At 40.0% G+C, this 19,413-nt stretch overlaps 2 protein-coding genes across 4 annotated transcripts in view; one reads left to right on the forward strand and one right to left on the reverse strand.

Annotated features, from left to right (window-relative positions):
- Positions 1-5,151, forward strand: part of BAIAP2L1 (BAR/IMD domain containing adaptor protein 2 like 1) — a 41,979-nt gene extending 36,828 nt beyond the window's left edge. Inside the window, exons 10-14 of the mRNA XM_086759654.1 lie at positions 447-654; positions 966-1,043; positions 1,386-1,551; positions 3,783-3,823; positions 4,368-5,151. Coding sequence (XP_086615780.1) covers positions 447-654; positions 966-1,043; positions 1,386-1,551; positions 3,783-3,823; positions 4,368-4,443 — 569 coding nt within the window. The 3' untranslated portion in view covers positions 4,444-5,151. The remainder of the gene's footprint in view (positions 1-446; positions 655-965; positions 1,044-1,385; positions 1,552-3,782; positions 3,824-4,367) is intronic.
- Positions 1-19,413, reverse strand: part of BRI3 (brain protein I3) — a 32,679-nt gene that overhangs the window by 12,324 nt on the left and 942 nt on the right. For 2 of the 3 annotated variants that reach the window (XR_015260202.1, XR_015260201.1), the window contains exons 2-3: positions 18,124-18,238; positions 1,648-1,730 (exon numbers count right to left, since the gene is read on the reverse strand). Coding sequence is in view for 1 of the 3 variants with exons in the window: in XM_086759655.1 (XP_086615781.1) it covers positions 6,656-6,788; positions 18,124-18,238 (248 nt within the window). In the remaining 2 variants the exon portion in view is untranslated. Of the gene's footprint in view, positions 1-1,647; positions 1,731-6,398; positions 6,789-18,123; positions 18,239-19,413 lie in introns of those variants that run through there. The other variant, XM_086759655.1, reaches the window with a different exon arrangement.

Consider the following 19,413-nt stretch of genomic DNA (forward strand, 5'->3'; position numbering starts at 1 on the left):
TGAAAATGAAATCTTGGACTTTATATCCAGTTAGATTTGTATTTTTATTTTTTTTTAGAATGGAAAATTTTCAAAGGTCTTTTACAGCTGTGAACGTTTAGCATTTTTCATGCCAAAAGAGGAAAGAAGTAGCAAGTTAAAACTTACATAACTTTTATGTCTGCTGGTTCAACTTTATTGTGATGGAGAAGGTGGGGGGGGGGTGTGTGTGCACATGCTATTAAGAACTTCATGGTGGTAAGAAACATTGGCAGATAACTGGGAGATGTCTCAGTGGAAACCAAAGCCGTACGAAGTCTCAGAACTTGATTTCCACTTGAGTATTCTTTTATCTTCTTTTTTTTTTTTTTTTCCTGTCAGACTACTAATTGTATTTAATTTTGTTAGTGTGCGGCTAATTTTGCCCTTTTTTTTTTTTTTTTGCCTTCTTTTTCTTTTTTTGACAGAGAATTCAGATGATGCCAGTTTATCGCGCTCAACTTCTGTTGCCACAGGACTAAATATAATGAAAAGGCAAAAAGTAAAGACAATCTTCCCACATACTGCTGGAAATAACAAGACATTGCTTAGCTTTGCACAGGGGGACATCATCACACTTCTCGTAGCTGAAGAAAAGGATGGCTGGCTTTATGGAGAACATGACGCAACTAAAGTGTAAGATAATCAATACATTGCCCAACGTGAACACAAAGGAGAAGTGTGTCTCACCAGATTTTGTTAGCAGACATTAGTAAATGGTTTTCTACCTTTTTTTGCTGGCTGTCACTGATTGGGGACTTGAGCCTTTCTGTAAGGTAAATCACTGCACTTTTGGGAGATTTTGTACACTAATTTGGTATCATCAGAAATCAGGTCTTTAGAAGCTCAATCTCCATTCATTGAGTCTACTGTTTTGTCTACTGTTGTCTTTTGAAAGATCTTTCAATTTTTATATGATACGAAATTGAAAAACTTTCCCATTACAGAAAAGGATGGTTTCCATCATCGTATACTAGACCACTAGAAGAACCAGCAGAAGAAAAAGCATTTGTCCCAGTGCCAAGGTAATGTTTTGGGTGGGACTTGCAGAAATGCCCAAATCTTCTCTAACCTTTATTAAAAATGTTATTTTTCTTCTCATGTTATTTGTTATTCTGTAGCATGTAGAGTAAATACTTCCTAAGAGTCTGTAGTGTGATGCCTTGATTACATTAACGTGTTTTAATGGTTGCACAAAGACCCAAGAACTAGCTTCACCCCAACTCCATAATTTAGACTCCCGCTGACTTCAGTGGGATTGTATGCCTTTCAGCTCATGCACTTTTGTGCTTTCCTGGGGCTAAAGATAAGTGAGAGAGATGTGTTACAGGAACTGAAACTCTTATTTGTTGGGTTCTGTCTTGCAGCCCTGCACCAATCCGAAGTATTAGTTCTGTAAATCTTGTGGAAAAAGGTGATGTTGTCCTCCCACCGCCAGACTATCTGGGGTCTTCACAAACAGATAGAAGGATGGAGTCTTCCAAAGGTACTACTGCTAAAACACAGACCGACAGACCAGAAAACGCGGGTCCGGTAAGTAATTGATACCATGAATACAAATGTTTTGCCCTGTTTACTTTTCTTTACCTACTTAACTGAGCTCTTAAATGAGGCCCTGGAATATTGTACCTTAGCTACTTGTACGTGACTTCAGCGGCCCTTAGATGCAGCTGTCTTCAGGAGTATCACGCTTTTTTGGTGTTTCAATCCATCTGTAGTAATAGGAAGGGAGAAGAATTGTTCAGGGATGTAACTGAATACTAGGAGACTTACTCTGCATAGCAAACTTCTTGGGAATGGAATCTGTTAAACATGAAAAGAAATTCTCACAGAAAATAGTAAAAATCCATCATCTGAAGTGATTTTTAGAGCTGTAGGGGGACAGGGATTTAAAGGGGCTTAAACTCTGTATTCAGAAATGCTTTATGCAACCCCATGAAACTTAGTGGTGTTTTTGTGGGTGTTGCTGAGGGATCTCTGTACTAACTGATGTCTACATTCAGCAAAACCACAGCTGAGTGGAAATAACATTTTTATTAATAAATAATGCTATACAAAGCTAGTATTTCTGCTATTAAGTCAGCATTCAGACTGATTCAAAATGAAGACTCATCTAATCAAATTAAGCAATCACTAGTCTTTTTCTTGCTGCTTGTTTAGATAAATATTTTGCTGATGTGTTACGTGATAAATGCTTTTGAGACATTCTTCAAAAAGTCTCTTGAAGCAGAGATCACATTTTGATGGCAAAAAACTTTGTGTTTCTATATATTAAAAATAAGGTTGTCACTGCTAAAACTGAGAGACTGTACCAGAGTAGGAAGCAAAGTTCCATCAGCAGGTACCATAGCAAACTTCTCAAAGTCAGGAATCCATAGGGGCTACCAGTAGCTAAAAAATTTACATATTATTTGTTGGTACAACTGAAGTATCTTTTGTATACCAATAGATCATCTAAACAAATTTTGGGTTGTCCTCCTGACAGATGTTTCTGCTTTCTAAGTAATCTGTTGCATCATACAGTAGAAATCGAAGAGGCCTTTGTAAATTTATACTTCAGGGAAGTAAAATTAACTAAAGAAACATTAAAAGCAGAAACTGGAAGTTTGCTGCATCACATTTTGGTTAATGGTGAAAGAGTCCATGTAAGGCCAAAGGGTGACAGAGTATTTGTAACGGTACTCCTGTAAAATGGAAAGGCATCAGGAAACAATGGCTGTCTTAAAAGAAGCCTCCTCTCCTTCTGCTTCATTTAAGTCTACTGTTAAGATCTCAGGTACAGCTACAGCATTTGTCACTTAGAGGTATTGGCATTGCAGGGAGTTAGCAGGTCTTTGTTGTATTGACAAACCAATAGAATGAACTGTGTTTAAATAAGTAAAAATATAAACATTTGCCTAATAATAACAAGTCTTTTCAGATTGTACACTTAAACATGACAGGTTCATTGGAATGAAATACCAGGAAGGGCCATGCAAAGCTGCACCTCCTTTCGTATCACTTCCATACAAACAATGCAAATTCTGGACGTACAGGCCAGCAGCCGTTTTCTTCCTTTTTCACTCACCACCACTGCTCACAAAAGTCAAGGAAGATACCCGAACTTGTACTTTGTCAATCACCAATAGCTAAACGCAGTAGGTTGTGTTAAAAAATATATACACATAATACTGCCCAGAAATCTGCCCTTACTTCAGGCTTTTAATACTGAAGTTAGTAAGTTTGTTGTTATGCTGGCTGCTGCCTTTTTTTAACTTCATGACTTTACAGTTATACGAAGATACGCTGACTGTTCATGCCGTAAGACCAGTCCCAGCCGAGTTCTGGCATTTTGCTGTGACAACTACCAGTTTATAAATTACGCTACAGAAACAGTATGGTATGGGAGTTGTGCTGCAGGTAGTTCTGTCCTTTTCCTCTTGGGTGGTGGCTGTCGCAGTGACGCTTCATTTGCTACTGTAACCTCTAAAATGCCCAGGCGGACATGAAGTCATCACCAATGTCAAGCCTGGGAAGGTCCAGGGGATGGATACTGCACACGCACACACTCTCACACCAACTAATGCTAACACCACTTTTAACTCTCTAATTTTGATGTTCTGAGATAATTCTCCCCTCCACAGGTCAACCGAACTACACTATTTATTCTAAATGGCTAAATATTTTAGCCTGCTTGACTCGTAAGGTCTCTTTTCCTTAGCAGGACAGTGAGATCACCTGTAGCATGTTTCTATAAATGTATGTAAATATCTTTTCTTTTACAGAAACCTGATATGAATGGCATTATAAAACCACCTTTCCTAAGGTATGTGTGTTTTGTTTTTTTTTTTTAAAAGCTTTTACACTAATTTAGTTGTGTTGATATTTTTTATATTGGCTTCTATTATTGTATTGATTCTGAGGGGAAATAAGGAAGCTTTTTTCTTCCTGAATTACTCTGTGATCTTTCCTAGGCATTGGTGAAACATTATGGCTAAAATTGGTTGCTCTGTTCTCAAGACTGACATAGAATAGGCCCTTCTCAGAAAAATAAGTGTTTCTCCAGTAATTTAACAGTGAGCAGGACTTAAACTGTGTCTTGGTGGGTTAAAAAAAAATAAAAATTTTTGAAGAATGGGAGCTGTTTACCAGACCTAATTGGGCATTAACTTCACAAATTTTGGATCACTGCAAAGTGAGTCTTCATATGTAAGCTTGTTTTAAAAATTCAAGTTAAACTCAGAGTTGCACAGAATCCCTTTAGACTAAAACTCTTAGTCTTCAAACAACTTGGATGAAGAAACTGCTTGGCTTAAATTTGGTTTTGTATTGCAGCAAGCCACCTAGTAACTTTGTGCATTTCTTTTCAGTGGAGAAAATCCTTTTGCAACTGTGAAACTCAGACCAACAGTAACAAACGACAGATCAGCACCAATTATTCGATGAACACACGGTCCATACACATGTACTTCCTCCTTACAAACACCATTTTCAGTAATGACAATTACTATTGAAACTTGTTCTAAAAATTTATTTAAATGTAATTACTGTACAATAGAATCATACTGGAATGGAGTTCTGATTTTTTTGTTTGTTTAAGTCTATACTGTCTAATGAGGTAATTGCTTTGGGCTAGTGTTTGAGCACTATGGCTTGATTTTACAGTATGCCTTTTTTTTTAGTAGGAGTTGTGAAAATGCTGGCGATAGTTTGGATACGCTAGTAGACCAGTGTAACTAGTAGCTCACAAATCTGAATCTTTGGCATTTATTATTTGGGAACTGCAATGGTAAGTTCTAGAATATAAGCCTGCATATGCCACTTACTAAATAAGAAACAGGTTTCTTGGTTGTTTTTTTTTCCCCCCCAACAGAACAATTTAACAACTGCCTTATTCCAGAATAGAGAATTACCTGTATAAAGTGATTATACATTATTTTGTTTAAGAAAGACACCGTAGGTTATAAATAAATATTTATCCTTTATGAATAAACAACTTGGAATGCTTTGCTTACTGTTCAATTTTTCATGTGTTAAAATAGGTTGATGTTAAGTCTAATGTTGTACTCTCACCATGCTCTTCAGTAATAACTTTTTCTTTTAAACATGTCAAACTTCAGTCTTAAAAAAAGTCATAATAAAACAGTACCATGATGTTTCTTACTCAAATTCTAATATAAAAAGTTACTGCAGCCTTCCACAAAAGAAAAACAGATAAATTTGAAAATGCTAGCTAAGGAGCCCAGCAATGGGTAAGTGGTGGCACAGGACAGTATTGGAGTTAGGTGAAATACAGCTTTTAACTTCAGTCACAGGCAGAGTCATACAGTTTGTTGGCCCAGGCCTGGATTTTCTAAATTCGATGGAGCTAGCTTGTCTGAAAGACTTGTCCTACTGTAATAATAATCTCAGAAAGTAGCCTAAAATATTTAAAAACTGACCCTTCACTCTGCGTAAGCACAGGGTGCTTTATCACTACCAGTCTGGGTGGTTACTGCCCACCTGCTGTCTGAAGCCTGTATGATGGCTGGTTAATCCTGACTCCACATCAATCTACATTAGGTGTGTGTACATGCTGCCCATAGGTATTCATTTTGTGCCTGCTTCTGCTACTACAAACAATGAACTCAAGTCATGTGAAATGCCTTCAGTTACTTAATATGAAAAAAAATAGTAGATGAGCATGTGATGGCTGCAGAGGTGGAGTCCACTCATTCCACCTGCTCTCACACTGCCTTTCAAGTTCAAGGCTGAGGACACTGCATATGCTACAGACCACTGCAGAAGGGGATAGTGAATACTTATGCACCAGCACCTGTTCAGAAGTGTAACTTACACCTGAGCCCATTTTCTAAAGCATAGTGAGGCAAGTCAACCTAGACTGTGTAAGTTTAGTCAGTAGCAGAAGTAAGTATCAGAATCAGATACTTATTCAGTATCAGAATTAAATAATCTGAAATGCAGACTTTTTTTTACTCAGAGCAGCTCTTTCTAGAGAAGAGTGCCCTGCCCCAGTCAGAAGTTACTGGTGTCTGTGCTAATACCAGTTGCATAGCATTAGGAAGCTTCTGCTATAGCAGACAGGACACTACCCCTGCAGCCCTTGGAGGTCACGTGTGTCCCCATAGGCAAAACCTTCACTAATTCAAATAGAGCTTTTACTGTTTCATTATTACTAGTGTCTTCAGAAGACAGAGGGTCCATTAACACAGTGGTAGCACACAACACTTGCAACACTTTCCTCAAGAACAGGTGATGTGCTTAAACAAGTACAACCCTAAATCATGTCTTTTTTTTTTCATTAAAATAAGGATTCCAGCAAATATTTATCCTTCTTTGTCCTCTTTCAAACTACATGTTCTCCAACCCCTTGGTCACATACTTAATAATCCAGCCACAAATTGAGGATTGCAAAAGGAAAAGCAGTTTTATTTAGTTTTCAACAGGTGCCACTAAACATGGAAAACAAGTCAGGTTTTCATGTTTTGCAATGCACATGCTCAATAAAAGATTAAGTTTAAATTACATGCAAGAGACTAAATTTCTTCACACTTTACAAAACAGGTCTGAAGCAAATAAAATGATTGTACATGACATTTACATTAGAAAGAGTATGCTAACAGTTGTAGCTTCCATAAGCACGTCCACAGTCAGCCCCTTAGCCAAAAGCTGCCCCACAATTAGGGCATCTTCTCTGCCTCAGTGCAAGACAGAACAGAATCCCAATCGGAAAGAATACAATGGCACACAAAACACCAAGACAGGTGAAGGTGTCCTCCAACACGCCAACCCTGTAAAAACGAAAAACAGACTCAGTCAAGGACACCCACCAAGTTTGCCTCAAAGTTACCACTCCTTGATCTGGCAGTCACTAAGGGGAAAAAAAAAAAAAATACACCAACACACACTCACTGAAGTTTACTCTCAAACATGAGAAGAAGCCTGCTTCTAAAGTAATTTATTGACTCTTCTCAAACAATAGAGTGCTAAAGATTTAATTGTACCAAGTGATGTTGTTATATTGGTTATTGCACACCAAACAACTCAATTGCTCAGCTTTTTACGTCTTGTACAACAGGCGGCAGTCACGCTTGTGTCATATGCTTTGCCTGCCTAGTTTCCACAACTACCCTGGGGTGACCCCTCTCAGTTCATTCAACCCCAAGTCTCCCACAGTGTAAATGCACTAGAGCTCTTTCAGAAAAAATAATCCTTGTTTTCAGAATGTTTTGAGCTGGTGATTTGATGCTTTTTCTCAGCTTCTTCCTAAAAGAAAGGTTTGAATGGGCAGAGTTGTGTAACACTGGTTAAGGAGTTCTGGTGAAACATCCAGCTCATGCTTTTACTACGCAAGTGAAAATCATTGCGGACAGCAAGATACAAATAGCTTTGTTTCAGCCCGTTACTTCACATTAAATACACAATTTGGCAATGTCTGGTTCCTGCAGTTGCCAGCACATTCTCTCAGATGTGCTGGCATTTCTTCCTTCAGACAGCACAAGTCAATACGATTACCATGCAAAGGGCTAGGTGCATTAGGCATTTAGGGCTCTGATCAATTTGGCAGGGTAAGAAGGACTTAGAAAAAGAAATCCTACAGTAGATTTACAGTGAAAGAGTACTTTAAATGTCAGCACTTCGTTGTGGAACACGCCAATTAAATAAGTGTATACAGAACTATGCTAACTACTCACATTCACTTCCTAAGTCACCAGAACAGCTCAGAGGGGCAGCACCGCTGTCATAAGCTGCTTAACAAGTTTATTTCTTGTAGCTAGAAAAGTCCAAAGGCCAAACACGCATCACTATTAAAATAACCCTCAGTAGGTGTTCCTTGTTTCTAGTTCCAAAAACTTACGTCCCTTTAGAACAATATGAAAATCTACTATTGCTGTGCAGTTGCTCCCAGCATTAGTTTTATGGTTTCTTATCCCCAAATAACACTCCTTTAATGCAACAAGTTAAAAGATGCAGACTAATGCTCAAATCACCATTCAGATTCCAGTCTCAGCACCCAGGCGTCCCACAGCTCAGACTGTTGTAAGCCTGTGCTGTTCCTTGGGGCTACTCCTACAAACTCAGCGTAACATCACCCCTCTGTTCCTTGTAAGTCAGGCACGCTCACTACCAGAGCTCCATCTATCAGTGCAAGCGCTTTGTTTTGCCACAACAATGTAAGATTACTCTTGAACACCGACATCTGTGTGTCCAGAGAGATAAGAACAATGAGAGATCAGCTCTGCAGAAGTGTTCTGCTTTTATGACAAACTCTCCAGGACTTCAGCTCCTACCATTTTTCCCAGAGCTGGAACACATTTTGTAGAACTAGTTTCAGCAGTGTAGGCACCACTTCCCCCCCCCGCCCCCCCCCCCCCGGCTGTAAAGCACTTCAGAAAAGCTGTTTCAAACATGGAACTCCACGTTTGGAGACTCAAACTGTCTCCAGTCTCTTTTACATCCTATTCCCACACCTCTATCACCAAATCACAAATACAGATATCAACACTGGCTTAAAATAAGACTTTTAAAGTACCCGCAATCCTGCCCAAATTCAGAAAACCACCTTTCTCCCAGATGGAATTGCCACATTCAGCACACTGATACAGTCAACACAGGTTGTGAAGGACAATGGTTCTAGCATGTCACCTACCCAGAAGTACTAAAAACACCTAACATTTACTGAGCACTTTGTACAATAGTTACAGGATCAGTATCTTATTCTCCAACTGAATCAAAAACGATGTTTAAGGAGTCAAGCACAAGGTAACAGCAGAACTTTTTTTCTTTATAAATAGATTTCTTTACATCTTCTCCAAAAGGATGACAGTCTCCACCAATGAGAGCTAAACAGACTGCCATACCAGACAGTTGGTCCAGCTTACCTACCGGGCTTTTGTATTTGATTCAAATTACTGATTCTTGCAGTGAGTTGCTGACTTACCGAATGTAAGGACTTAACACACAGAAGCCCACTTTCATTTCTAGTATTTCTACTACAAGTTTTAATACTGACCATCGACTACAGACAGGCTGAGCAGCACCAAGAGCAAGTTTCCTGGAAAGAGCGCTACTGATTGTCTTTGTGATGCAGCTTACCAGAGCTCTCTTCTGTAGGTCAGGTTTGGCAATGCCTACATCTGTCCAGCTGACACTGCCAGCATTTCTCATGGGAATCAACTAGCCCCTACGCTTCTGCTGGCTTGTGACAAGTACACCCAGTGGGATTATGAGGGTCAGAGAGAACGGGGTTGTGTACCCCCCACCTGGCGTGCAACGCATTTCTACCTCTACAGCAAAAGTGCTGACAAATGACAGTATTGCCAGCAGACAAGGAACCAGGCCACTTCTGCTGCAAAGCAGAAACCCCCCCTTGTCTTGGCAGATTAGTCACTGACTCACAGCACTTGCCCTGCATCACCTCAGCAAACAGCACTCAGAGAAACTACAGACACTAGATTTGCTCAGCTTGGTTAATAATTCTTTTTAGCCTGTGCCTAGTGTTCTGCTACAAAGACCTTTAGCCCAGCATTCCCATCAGACCACAGGAGCGGTACCTGCTTCGTTTCCCCTCCCCTCTCACCACAGAGCATTCCCCAGCAAAGTGAAATACTGATGGGGAAAAGTCAGAGGGGACAGTACAGCCAGGAAATGAAATATGGAAGGAGTTATCAAAATTATAATCAGAACAGCAGTCACTGTCACTACTAGAAAAAAGGTAAATATCATACAGGGGCCTATCATGAAGTAAACTGGTTTATTAATGCTTCATCCAGACCACTGTATACAGCTTTGGTCCTCATTTAAAAAAGAGTGGATTAATGAGAGAGAGTCAAAAGGGGAGAAAAATAGCAAAGAAAATAGTAAAGAAAATCTAACTTCCATCAATTTACCCTTGCTACCCAACTTTCAAGTCTTAATCCCAAGTCAGTTGTTACACTGTCAACCTGTGCCAGGAATGTCAAAATCTGCTGGCTAGGTCAGGTTCAGAACATACTAACCCAATCAGAGATGCTTTTATTAGACTGACTTTTAAAGCAGAGTTGAAGAGTCTCCTATTAACCCTTGCTTCCAGAGATTTCCAACTACCTGTCCCACCAGAGCATATACCTGGGGGGGGGAGTGGGGGGAGTTATGTAGCATGGCTTAAGGCTGACAGGAAAGCTTTAGCATAATTTCTTTGCTGTATGATCTCTTTGCCTGGGGCATATCTGGACACTAAAACTGTAAAACTACATTGCAAGTAATCCTCAAAATCAGACTCCATTAACAAATGGAGTCAGTAAACAAGGCGCTCATGCCATCTCCTTCATTCACCAGGGAAAAAATGTGCTACTAGAAGTGCCATCTCCTGGGAAGAATCTGCTAACAGGGCAAATGCAAAGCCATTCAGAACTGCTCAGATATAGCCAAACTGGTTACAGACACAGCGACAGGAAGGACACTAGTGTTCAACTGAAAATGGCAAGTCTGGATGAAGAAGTTGAATACATGGAACTGCATGAAATGCTGAGCACCCTCAGACCAAATAAATATGAGCAGCAGAAGCTCAGGAAGTGAAGTCTCTCCTTTTCCCCCTTCCACAGGTTAACCCAGTAACACACCACAGATACTGAGAGGCTCAGACACAATCTAGGTGTCTCTAAGTAATTGAAGATTTCGGGAGTTTTCACTACTACAGATCCATCCAAGAAAGGCAGAGCCCCTTTTCCAGGCATTTCAATTACACCAAAAATAACATTATTTCAGAAAATGCATACCCAGTGCAGTACACGTGAAGGCTACTGTAATTCCTGCCTTGTTTTGCTATCACACTAACGCCATCTTTTTCATTCACACACATTGAGCATTCCCTTCCTGCAGGCACTCAACTCTTGCTTTGTTAGTGTTTCTAAATCTCCTTGTCTCTTAATAATTCCATGTTCAGTTCCTGCCCCGAAGCCTACCTTTGTGACAAGTAACCGTTGTGTTTAGTTAAGAGTATAAGTAGCCTAATTTTGATGTGACCTTAAAGAATAAGTACACTAATTAAACATTAGAGAGGGATCAATCAGGGTACTTCTGGTCAGCCTGGAGTAGCTGCAAACCCAAGCGCAGGTGACCGCTGTCTAACCCATTACAATCAACCCTCTTAATCAGCTTGCAAGGCCCAAGTCTGTTAGTCAGCAGATGTCCCTGACACTTTAAATAGAGTTTATTTAAAACTCCCTGCCAATTAAGGGGAAAAAAAAAATAAAAAAAAAAATCACCATCCATATTCAACACCAGCCCCAGGGAAAAGGACCAGCGAGGGACAAAGCAAGCCACAGGAAGCACCGCTGGGTCAGCGACAGAGGCAGACCAGGGACAGTACAGCCAGCCGACCAGGTGAGCTACAAGTGACACTCATTTGGACAGCTTACCAGAACTGCACCCGTGCGATCTCCACCGTAACACACCCGTTATTTCAGAGCCAGTCCCTATCACAGCTACAGCAGTGCTATTTCTACTACAGCATTACAACACAAACTTTTTGGTTTCTGTTGATTTGTGTCACCACCTAATTTTAGATGAAATTATCCAATCACTGCTTAGCCAGTTACTAAATTTGCAAGAAGAAAAAAAAAAAAGATTATTTTATAATAGAGAACAACTATTTTAGTTTTTTCTTGTGTATCTCACCTGAGCTGCAGAGTAATTAGAGACTCCATATCCAAACTGTAGATTCACTAATGTAACCAAACCCAAATTTTGTTCTACAGCATAAACCACATAAAAGCTGATTATAACTGCACCACTCCCAACCTAAAAATAAAGTGGAAAGGTTTATTTATAGTGCAAGCAGCGTCTTGGATTTAAGCTATAACTGCAGCTGCCAACTCCATAAAACAAGGTCAATTATTCCCACTGACAAGTATTTAAAACCACATTACTTTTCAGACAAGCCTCTTCTTGAAAATAAGTCTTAAAACATTACTATCTTAAGTCAAATGCTCAGGATCAGATGGCCAATAGTGAGATCTGCAGACGCAGCAGCAGTACAATTTAGCACATGCATTTTTAGACTTAATACGATGTTACAGTATTTAAGTGTGTGCTTATCAGCATTTTTCATCCCTTACAAACACAGTCAAAGGGTCGTCCCAGGTAATCGGAGACAGACTGGTTGTATGACGAGCTCTGCAAGACCTGAAAGAAACTGCGCTTCACTTCAGGGTGTCTCCACCTGTCCTTCTACACAGATACGTCTTCACTGATCAAGCGAGTGGAATTTTCAAATCAATATGCCTCCTCTCTTGCCACTGAGGTTGGTTGAGTCTTCAGCTTTAGATTTCAATGGAAACATCAGAACAGTGACAAGCACACCAAATCTTTAATTTTGAACATGAAAACAAACACAGAGACCTTTTCTTTATGCCTGTCCTAACTAATGCATCAATAGCAGTTCGCCAAGAAGGTGTAAATTTCACCTGCAAGCAGCAGAAGAAAAAGAATTGACAATTAAATATGCAACTACTGAGTAAGCATGGGATGTTTACAGCTTTCATTTCCATGAAGAGAGGTGCCAGCTCCTCCAGCCTCAGCTCAAATGCATACTGAACAGTTGTTGATCCGTTATTTCCAGAAAGGAGCCTGAATAGGCTCCACAGCCACTGGCTTTGCCCTCCTCAACACAAACTGCACATATACATAAATAAATACAATTAACTTTAACATCACCTTCAAGTAACAGACAGGATAGTATTTGCAGAGTTATCTGAGCTTCCTTATCTTTTAGGCCCCACTTCCTGTACAGAGGGCTAACTGCAAAGCCAGAGAAATTCTGGCAGTGGGAACAGCCAGTATCTAGCTGTTGTTTTTCTTGAAATGCCTACAAATCACCAGCCTTCTCTAATGCAGTAGCATCACTACTTTAATTCCAGTTCTGAGAACACACTAATTAAGAGACACGCTTCATGGCTCCACACCAATGGCCTAGCCTCACAAATGAGGCCGAGCATGCCAGCTAAAATTCTCTGTAGATGGTGGACATCTATCCATGACGAACTAGGCTGAGACCTGCTGTGTTTTTTTCCTCACTCGTGCATACATGGCCAAATCAGTATCGCCTCTGGTTACCAACAAGACCAGTTTCTTCCTCTCACCCAGAACAACCCATTGCTATAAAGAAATCCTCATTATCAGAGTACAGACAGCAAGGCAAATGGCGACACTAATTAAAAAACTCAGGGGCAACTCAGGCCCCATGACAGACCGGGCGCTGGGGACCAGATTATAATTTTTATACAGTCCCATCAGGGAATACATTCCTGCTGTATCTTATTAATTGCATAAAGTCTTATTTATTAGAAAAATGTGTTTTGACTATTATCCACAAATCAGTTCAGACCAGTAGAACAAAAATGCTTAGAAACAGTAAGAGCTATGCTGTTCTCCCTTGGGACCCTGTTAACAGACTCATCGCCTCCTCTCTTCTGGGCTTAGGTAACAGCCTTCCCGCCAGGCAGCTGCGTGCCTCTGCTGTTAGGCTGGGGGGAGGAAAAAAAACCAAACAAACAAACAAAAAACAAACAAAAAAACCCCAACCAACCAAACAACAACAAACTTACAACTCTCCCAGTCCAAAATGCCAAATGCCAGACTCACGGCATCTGCTCATGTCTGCCGTATCAGGGCTTTCTTCTTTGCAATCACCTGCGCAAGTCATTGCTGAATTGCATGCCCTAACTGCTCCAGCCACCAAATTACAGCGCAGCAGGGATGAACGCCCCAGTCGGCCAGAACAGCATACGTTTACAAAAAGCTGCACACTGTAGGCAGCTATACCAACTCCTGGCACAGGCTGATCATCTTTGTGGCAAAAAAAAAAAAAACCCAAAACAGTGTCAGGAGGTGCTGCACTACTATGGCTACCCCTCTTTACAGCACCCTTGAAATGGTATTTCGAAGTCGGCTCTACTCACAGGATTCAAAGGGATCTCTCGCATGTCAGTCTGCTGTCAGAAACCAAAAATCCACAGATTTTCCTCAGAATATCAGTCATGCTCTCTAAATAGCTACTAGGTCTTTCTTTTTTTTTAATTCCTTGCATATTTAACCAGTACATATTATGAAATTATATTAAGAATATTAACATAGAGTTTAAATATAGTTGTGAATAACTACAGAAAACCTATATCCTGAACAGCCTTCTAACAAACCACACACAGCATCTGTGATTGAAATAATTGAAGTAAAGCCAGAAGACTGAAATTTTGAAGAACCTGGTCACCTAAGAGCAATTCTCCCAGAGTCTATTCTCTCAGGAGGCATGCACTTAATTGAAGAACCCAAAATTTCAACCAAAACCTGAGAACTTACTAATTCATCAAGTTAAAAAAAAAAAAAACCAAAAAACAAACAAAAAAAAACCAACAAAAAAAACCAAACCAAAACAAAAAGCCACCAAAACCCAAAAAAAAAAAAAAAACTCCACCACCCCCCACCAAAAAAAAACCCAAAAACTAAACAAAAAAAAAAAAAACCACAAAAACAAAAACCTGTGGCAGGGAGAAGGTTGAGATCTGAGAATAAATATAGTTTTAATCAAACTTGTTTCATCTTCCAGTCCTGGAAGAAGCGTCAGTGTCAGTATAATCTGTGACCCACTACAATACTTCTGAAGTAGATGTTTTCTAATTACCAGAAGAGAAAGCCACCAGAACGTAGTGAAGTTATATCCTTTCCCTTCCTCTCCCCTTCTTTCAATCAACTGAATAGTTGCTAAATACAAAAATAAAAAACCAACAGGGCCCATCACAGGACAGGCTCTGTCCCAGATTTTGAAAGAACCAGCTTTTGCAAACATCAGATCTAGCGAATGTTTTCACAATTTTTAAAGGGATCTTTCTTCTGTTAACAGGAAAGCAAACATTCCTTTGCAGTTTGCTGCCCAACAATGCAAGATGGAGAAAAGAAAATGAAAGTGGCCACAAGAGAAGCAGTCAGACTGTCTTCTCCAAGCTAAAAAGATAATGACATGGCTGGATCTCTGAAGTTAGTGGCTGTAATGACTCAATCTGTACTTGGGAACATAAAACAGTTTCAAAGCAGGACTTGGTTGATCCGCAGATGTCAACTATAAGCAGTAGCACTGACAATATTCTGCAATTCAGTTTAAATCTCTGTACCTCAGGGCTGGCAGAAGAACTCACACTAAGACAACAGGCCTACAACCACCCAATAATGCAAGGAAGGCTGGAATATATATATTAATACTGAAGTCTGTAATTAGAAAGCAGCACTGACCAGTGACGAATGAGGATGATCTGACTAATTAATAACTCTAAGCAAGAGGTACAGCTTGCAAGACAGGAGAGTCATCCCTCAGCTGCAGCAATGCTTCCGAGACACAAGAAAGAAATCCAATTACACAGGGGCTAGGAGCATATTACTTACTTGTAGAGAAGCTACTTCTGGAGATACTTTGTACTTTTTATGATTTCATACCATAAATCAAGCCCAAAGATCAACTGTACTGTAGATAGCTTATTAATCCCAAGATCATTCGTGACTGCAATAAAACAGACCCCTACCCAAATAACAGACCAATGCTGTGTATTTCTCCCCAACACCATACACTTTAAGTTGGAAATGGTTTTGATTTCAATTAGCAACATTCATACATGCCACAGTGCAAAAGACTGGCTTGTATTTCTGATGGTAGAAATCCTCCCCTTGGGCTTAGCCTGCTCCATCAGTTACGTTATTCCACAGCCACAAAGCTTTTTCCTCATGATCAAAAGCAGACGGACCCCTCTAATGAGCATGCACAACATCAAATCAGAAGACTAACAGCACAACTAACTCAGCAGTTTAATAACAAAGATTTTATGTACCACAAATAGCTTTTTATGGTTATCAATGCCCTTTCAACAACTTTTCTGTTCAGTGCTGTATTCAGAGTGTAGCTGCATGTTGCATTCTTCATAAAACAGGTTTCCAGGCCAAGGAAGTAAACGAGAACTATGCTTAACGTCTTGAGAAGTCAAAGAGGATTATGAGCTCTTTCTCCAAGAGAAGCAGCCAGTGTAACCTTCCAGAACATGAACCCTGACCCTTCAGGTTCCTGTGACTATTTCTAATATTATGCTTCCCAGCCGCCCTGGCCTTCCTCTTCAAGTACCAGACTCTCAGCTCCTTAACTAGTCAAAAGACAAGCAATCTGACATTTTTCCCTCCTACCTTGACACTTGACTTTTCCTCTAAAGACAAGTAGGAACAGAGTGATACTGCAAAGACAACTATGGCACACCATTACTAGATACAGTTACTTGTCCTTGGGATTCCCTGATCAAGACTACTCTGAGAAGAGTCCTACAGTTCAAGCAGTGCAGTATTATGCCTCACAGTAATCAACATGTTATAGTTCTCAGAAATTCCCTCCCTTCCCAGCCTAAAACAACACCTGAGGATCCAAGAATAAACAAAGTTTTTGTGGAGGTTATTTTGCTTTAGGAAAGAGTTCACAACATACAGAGCACTGGGTACCTCCAGCAGAGCAAGTCTGATGACTTAGGAAAACTATTCATGTTAGGTCACTCAAAAGATTACAAAAGACTGCTCATTTTCCCATATTTGGCTAAAGTTAGATATTACACTTGCAAATGATTGTTTCAAAGGTGTCTCCTAGGGCATCCCAGGATAACTTCCATTAAAAAAAAAACAACAACCAAAAAAAAACCCTAAAAACCTGAGAATAGCAGCAAGAGCCTACCAACCTTAAGTTACTGCAAAGATCACTTCCATAGTAAGATGTTTTGAAACTTACTGGATTTAGGGCCAGAAGGTCTGGACAAACACAGTCTGCCTTTTACCAAGCAATGCGTGACATCTTTCCTGTCTTCTGGCTGAGTTAAAGCACAAGCATTTTAATGTAATTACTCAGGTGGCAGGATCTACCACATCCTCCAAACAGCTCAGCGGTTACTTTCCCTCACTGTTTAAAACATACAACTTCTAGATCAATAGCTCTGGCTGGTACAGGTTTTTCAGCCTTAACTACTGGCATTTCAGCAGGCACCTGTTTTTACATAGCACCACAACATACTTCTTATTTCAATCCACTTTTGAAGGCAGGTACTGGCTCTCAGACAAACACCAATTCTAACAAAACCAAAAGGCATCTGAGGAACAGCCTCTGCCACTATGACAACCTCTATCACACAGAAACTTGGTATGGTTTCAGCTATTCTATCAAGCCTGTTTCCTACGCGTTTTGAAATGGATAAGCAAGGGCTCAGACTCGCAGAATATTAAGTGCCTCCTCGCAAGACGCCACAAGGGTAACTCCCATACATTTTAACAGAAGGGGAATGATTCTGCAGTTGAGTCAGCACTGGCTAGGCGCACCAGTGTCTGAACTGCACCAGCAGCAATCTGGCTGCCCTCACGCACTAGTTAACATCCTGGGATGAGAAGAACTGAGAAGTGCAAAGGGACTGCAGCTGACTTACAGCACTGATGTGGAAAGAGAGTACCTCCTTCCCATTTTTTATGGCTGTTGATCTCCAAGGGGGAAGTTGCTCTTCTGTCACAACTCCAACTAACAGCTGACCACTTGTGGTTTTCACCACTTCATCAGATTAACACTTTGAATCAAATCTATTCATCTCCCCGTTCTGCAGCAAAAGGACTTTTAAAACAAGAGAACTTTTAAAACCTTAAGATGTTGATGTTTTCAACCAATTCTGACAATCACCCTGCCTGGTTTTGCACAGTCTGGATATTGGGAATGGGGGGGACACACTACAGCAGCACAAGCCCTTCCACAGTACTGCCAGATAACCAGAAGTGACTGTGGTCCAAGATTACAGAAAGTTTCACAATAAAATCATGCCATTCACTATTACTGGGCATAAACACATCAGAAGGGACTTCCTGTCATCCTCTCCCTCAAACAGCTGACCCTTTACATGTGTGACTGAACTGCCTTTTCATCAAAAATACCACTTATGGATCTTCCTCCATCATAAAGAACAGATTAATGTTAATATATGAAGCCTGTTGTATTAGAGAAATTACTGAAAACCAAGGAACTATATGGATACCTGTAGTTTAAAAAATAAAACCCAAGACTGAACTTAATTCCCAACTAGAAAGCTATTTTACCTGCAGGCAGGACAGCCACCAACTACTACTACAGAAGTGGTGGTAGCAGGCTGTTGAATAATGGTGTACGTGCTCGAATAGTTTGGCTGGGATGGTGGTGGAGGAACAGCATACCCTAAAATAAGAAAAAAAAAAAAAATCAGTCACTGCACATAAGGCACAAAGAACAAAGATAATACTTTATAATTATGTAAACAGAACACGGAAAAAATAAACAGAAATGTAGTCTTAATTGAACACTTTAAGAAGCTCTATCAAAAGCGGAGTTGGAACACACTACTCAGCACACCTAATAGCAACGCCACTTCATAAACCCAAGTATCTAGCACAATTTAACCATCTAAAAAGGAGACCAAGCTAATAATTAACTTTAAGAATTTGTTTCAACACTGTTTGAGCACCAGGGAAAAACAGTTTAAACAAACAATGACCACAGCTTTCACTTCTGGATGTTGCAGATCAGGTATATCCCACTCCAGCAGACAAACTAGTTGAAACAGAATAAATCTTCCTCTGTTTCCAACTTAACATCCACATATTAACTTTATAACTGGAGAGAGGGGTAGGAGTGATAGGATGCAAGTAGAAAGGAAGCTGGTTGCATACCACAGAAAAAAAAAAAGTTTTGAAAAACCTTTGTTGTTAGATAGCAAATTTGGAATTTTAACATCTGCAGTTAGAAAACACAACCCCTTAAGTACGGCATTAATACTACTTTTTAAAATGCTTTTTAAAGGGATGGTTAGAGTTATGCAGTGTAATCATACAGTCAAGGTATACTCTGACCAGGTATAATCCATTTTGAGCTTCTCTCCCAGGGCACAGCTCTCAGATTTTCTTGAATCAAATTATGCATCTGTAAAGTCCACCAACCTCACTACTTAAACCGAAAATAATCACCAATATTTGTATTGTAGGAAAAAGAAGCTCCAAGTTATTAGCAGGAAATCAACTACAGCCTCAAGATTCAATCCAATGCTTGATGACTGTTGTCTGCTGCATTCAGTGGGGGTTTTTTTTGTAACTTTTGAAGTTCACTTAACTCTACAGAATCTTTCCTGAGAGGCTACTTCTTTCTTTGACAGACGTTAGTATTAATTCAGTTAACAAAAGTACTTTATCTACCCACCTGCTTAAGTCTCTCCAAGACTACTGAAGTGTATCAGAAAAAAGCAAACATTAACCAGAGTACAGCGAAGCGCGTGCAAAGAAAAGTGCAAGTTTGGGGTCTGCTGCACTGCTAACGCAGCTGTGCCTCTTTGCCATTGTTTTGAGGTGGAAAACCCGTAC

Source organism: Chlamydotis macqueenii, chromosome 15, assembly GCF_036417535.1.
Source record: "Chlamydotis macqueenii isolate bChlMac1 chromosome 15, bChlMac1.mat, whole genome shotgun sequence".
Taxonomy (NCBI): domain Eukaryota; kingdom Metazoa; phylum Chordata; class Aves; order Otidiformes; family Otididae; genus Chlamydotis; species Chlamydotis macqueenii.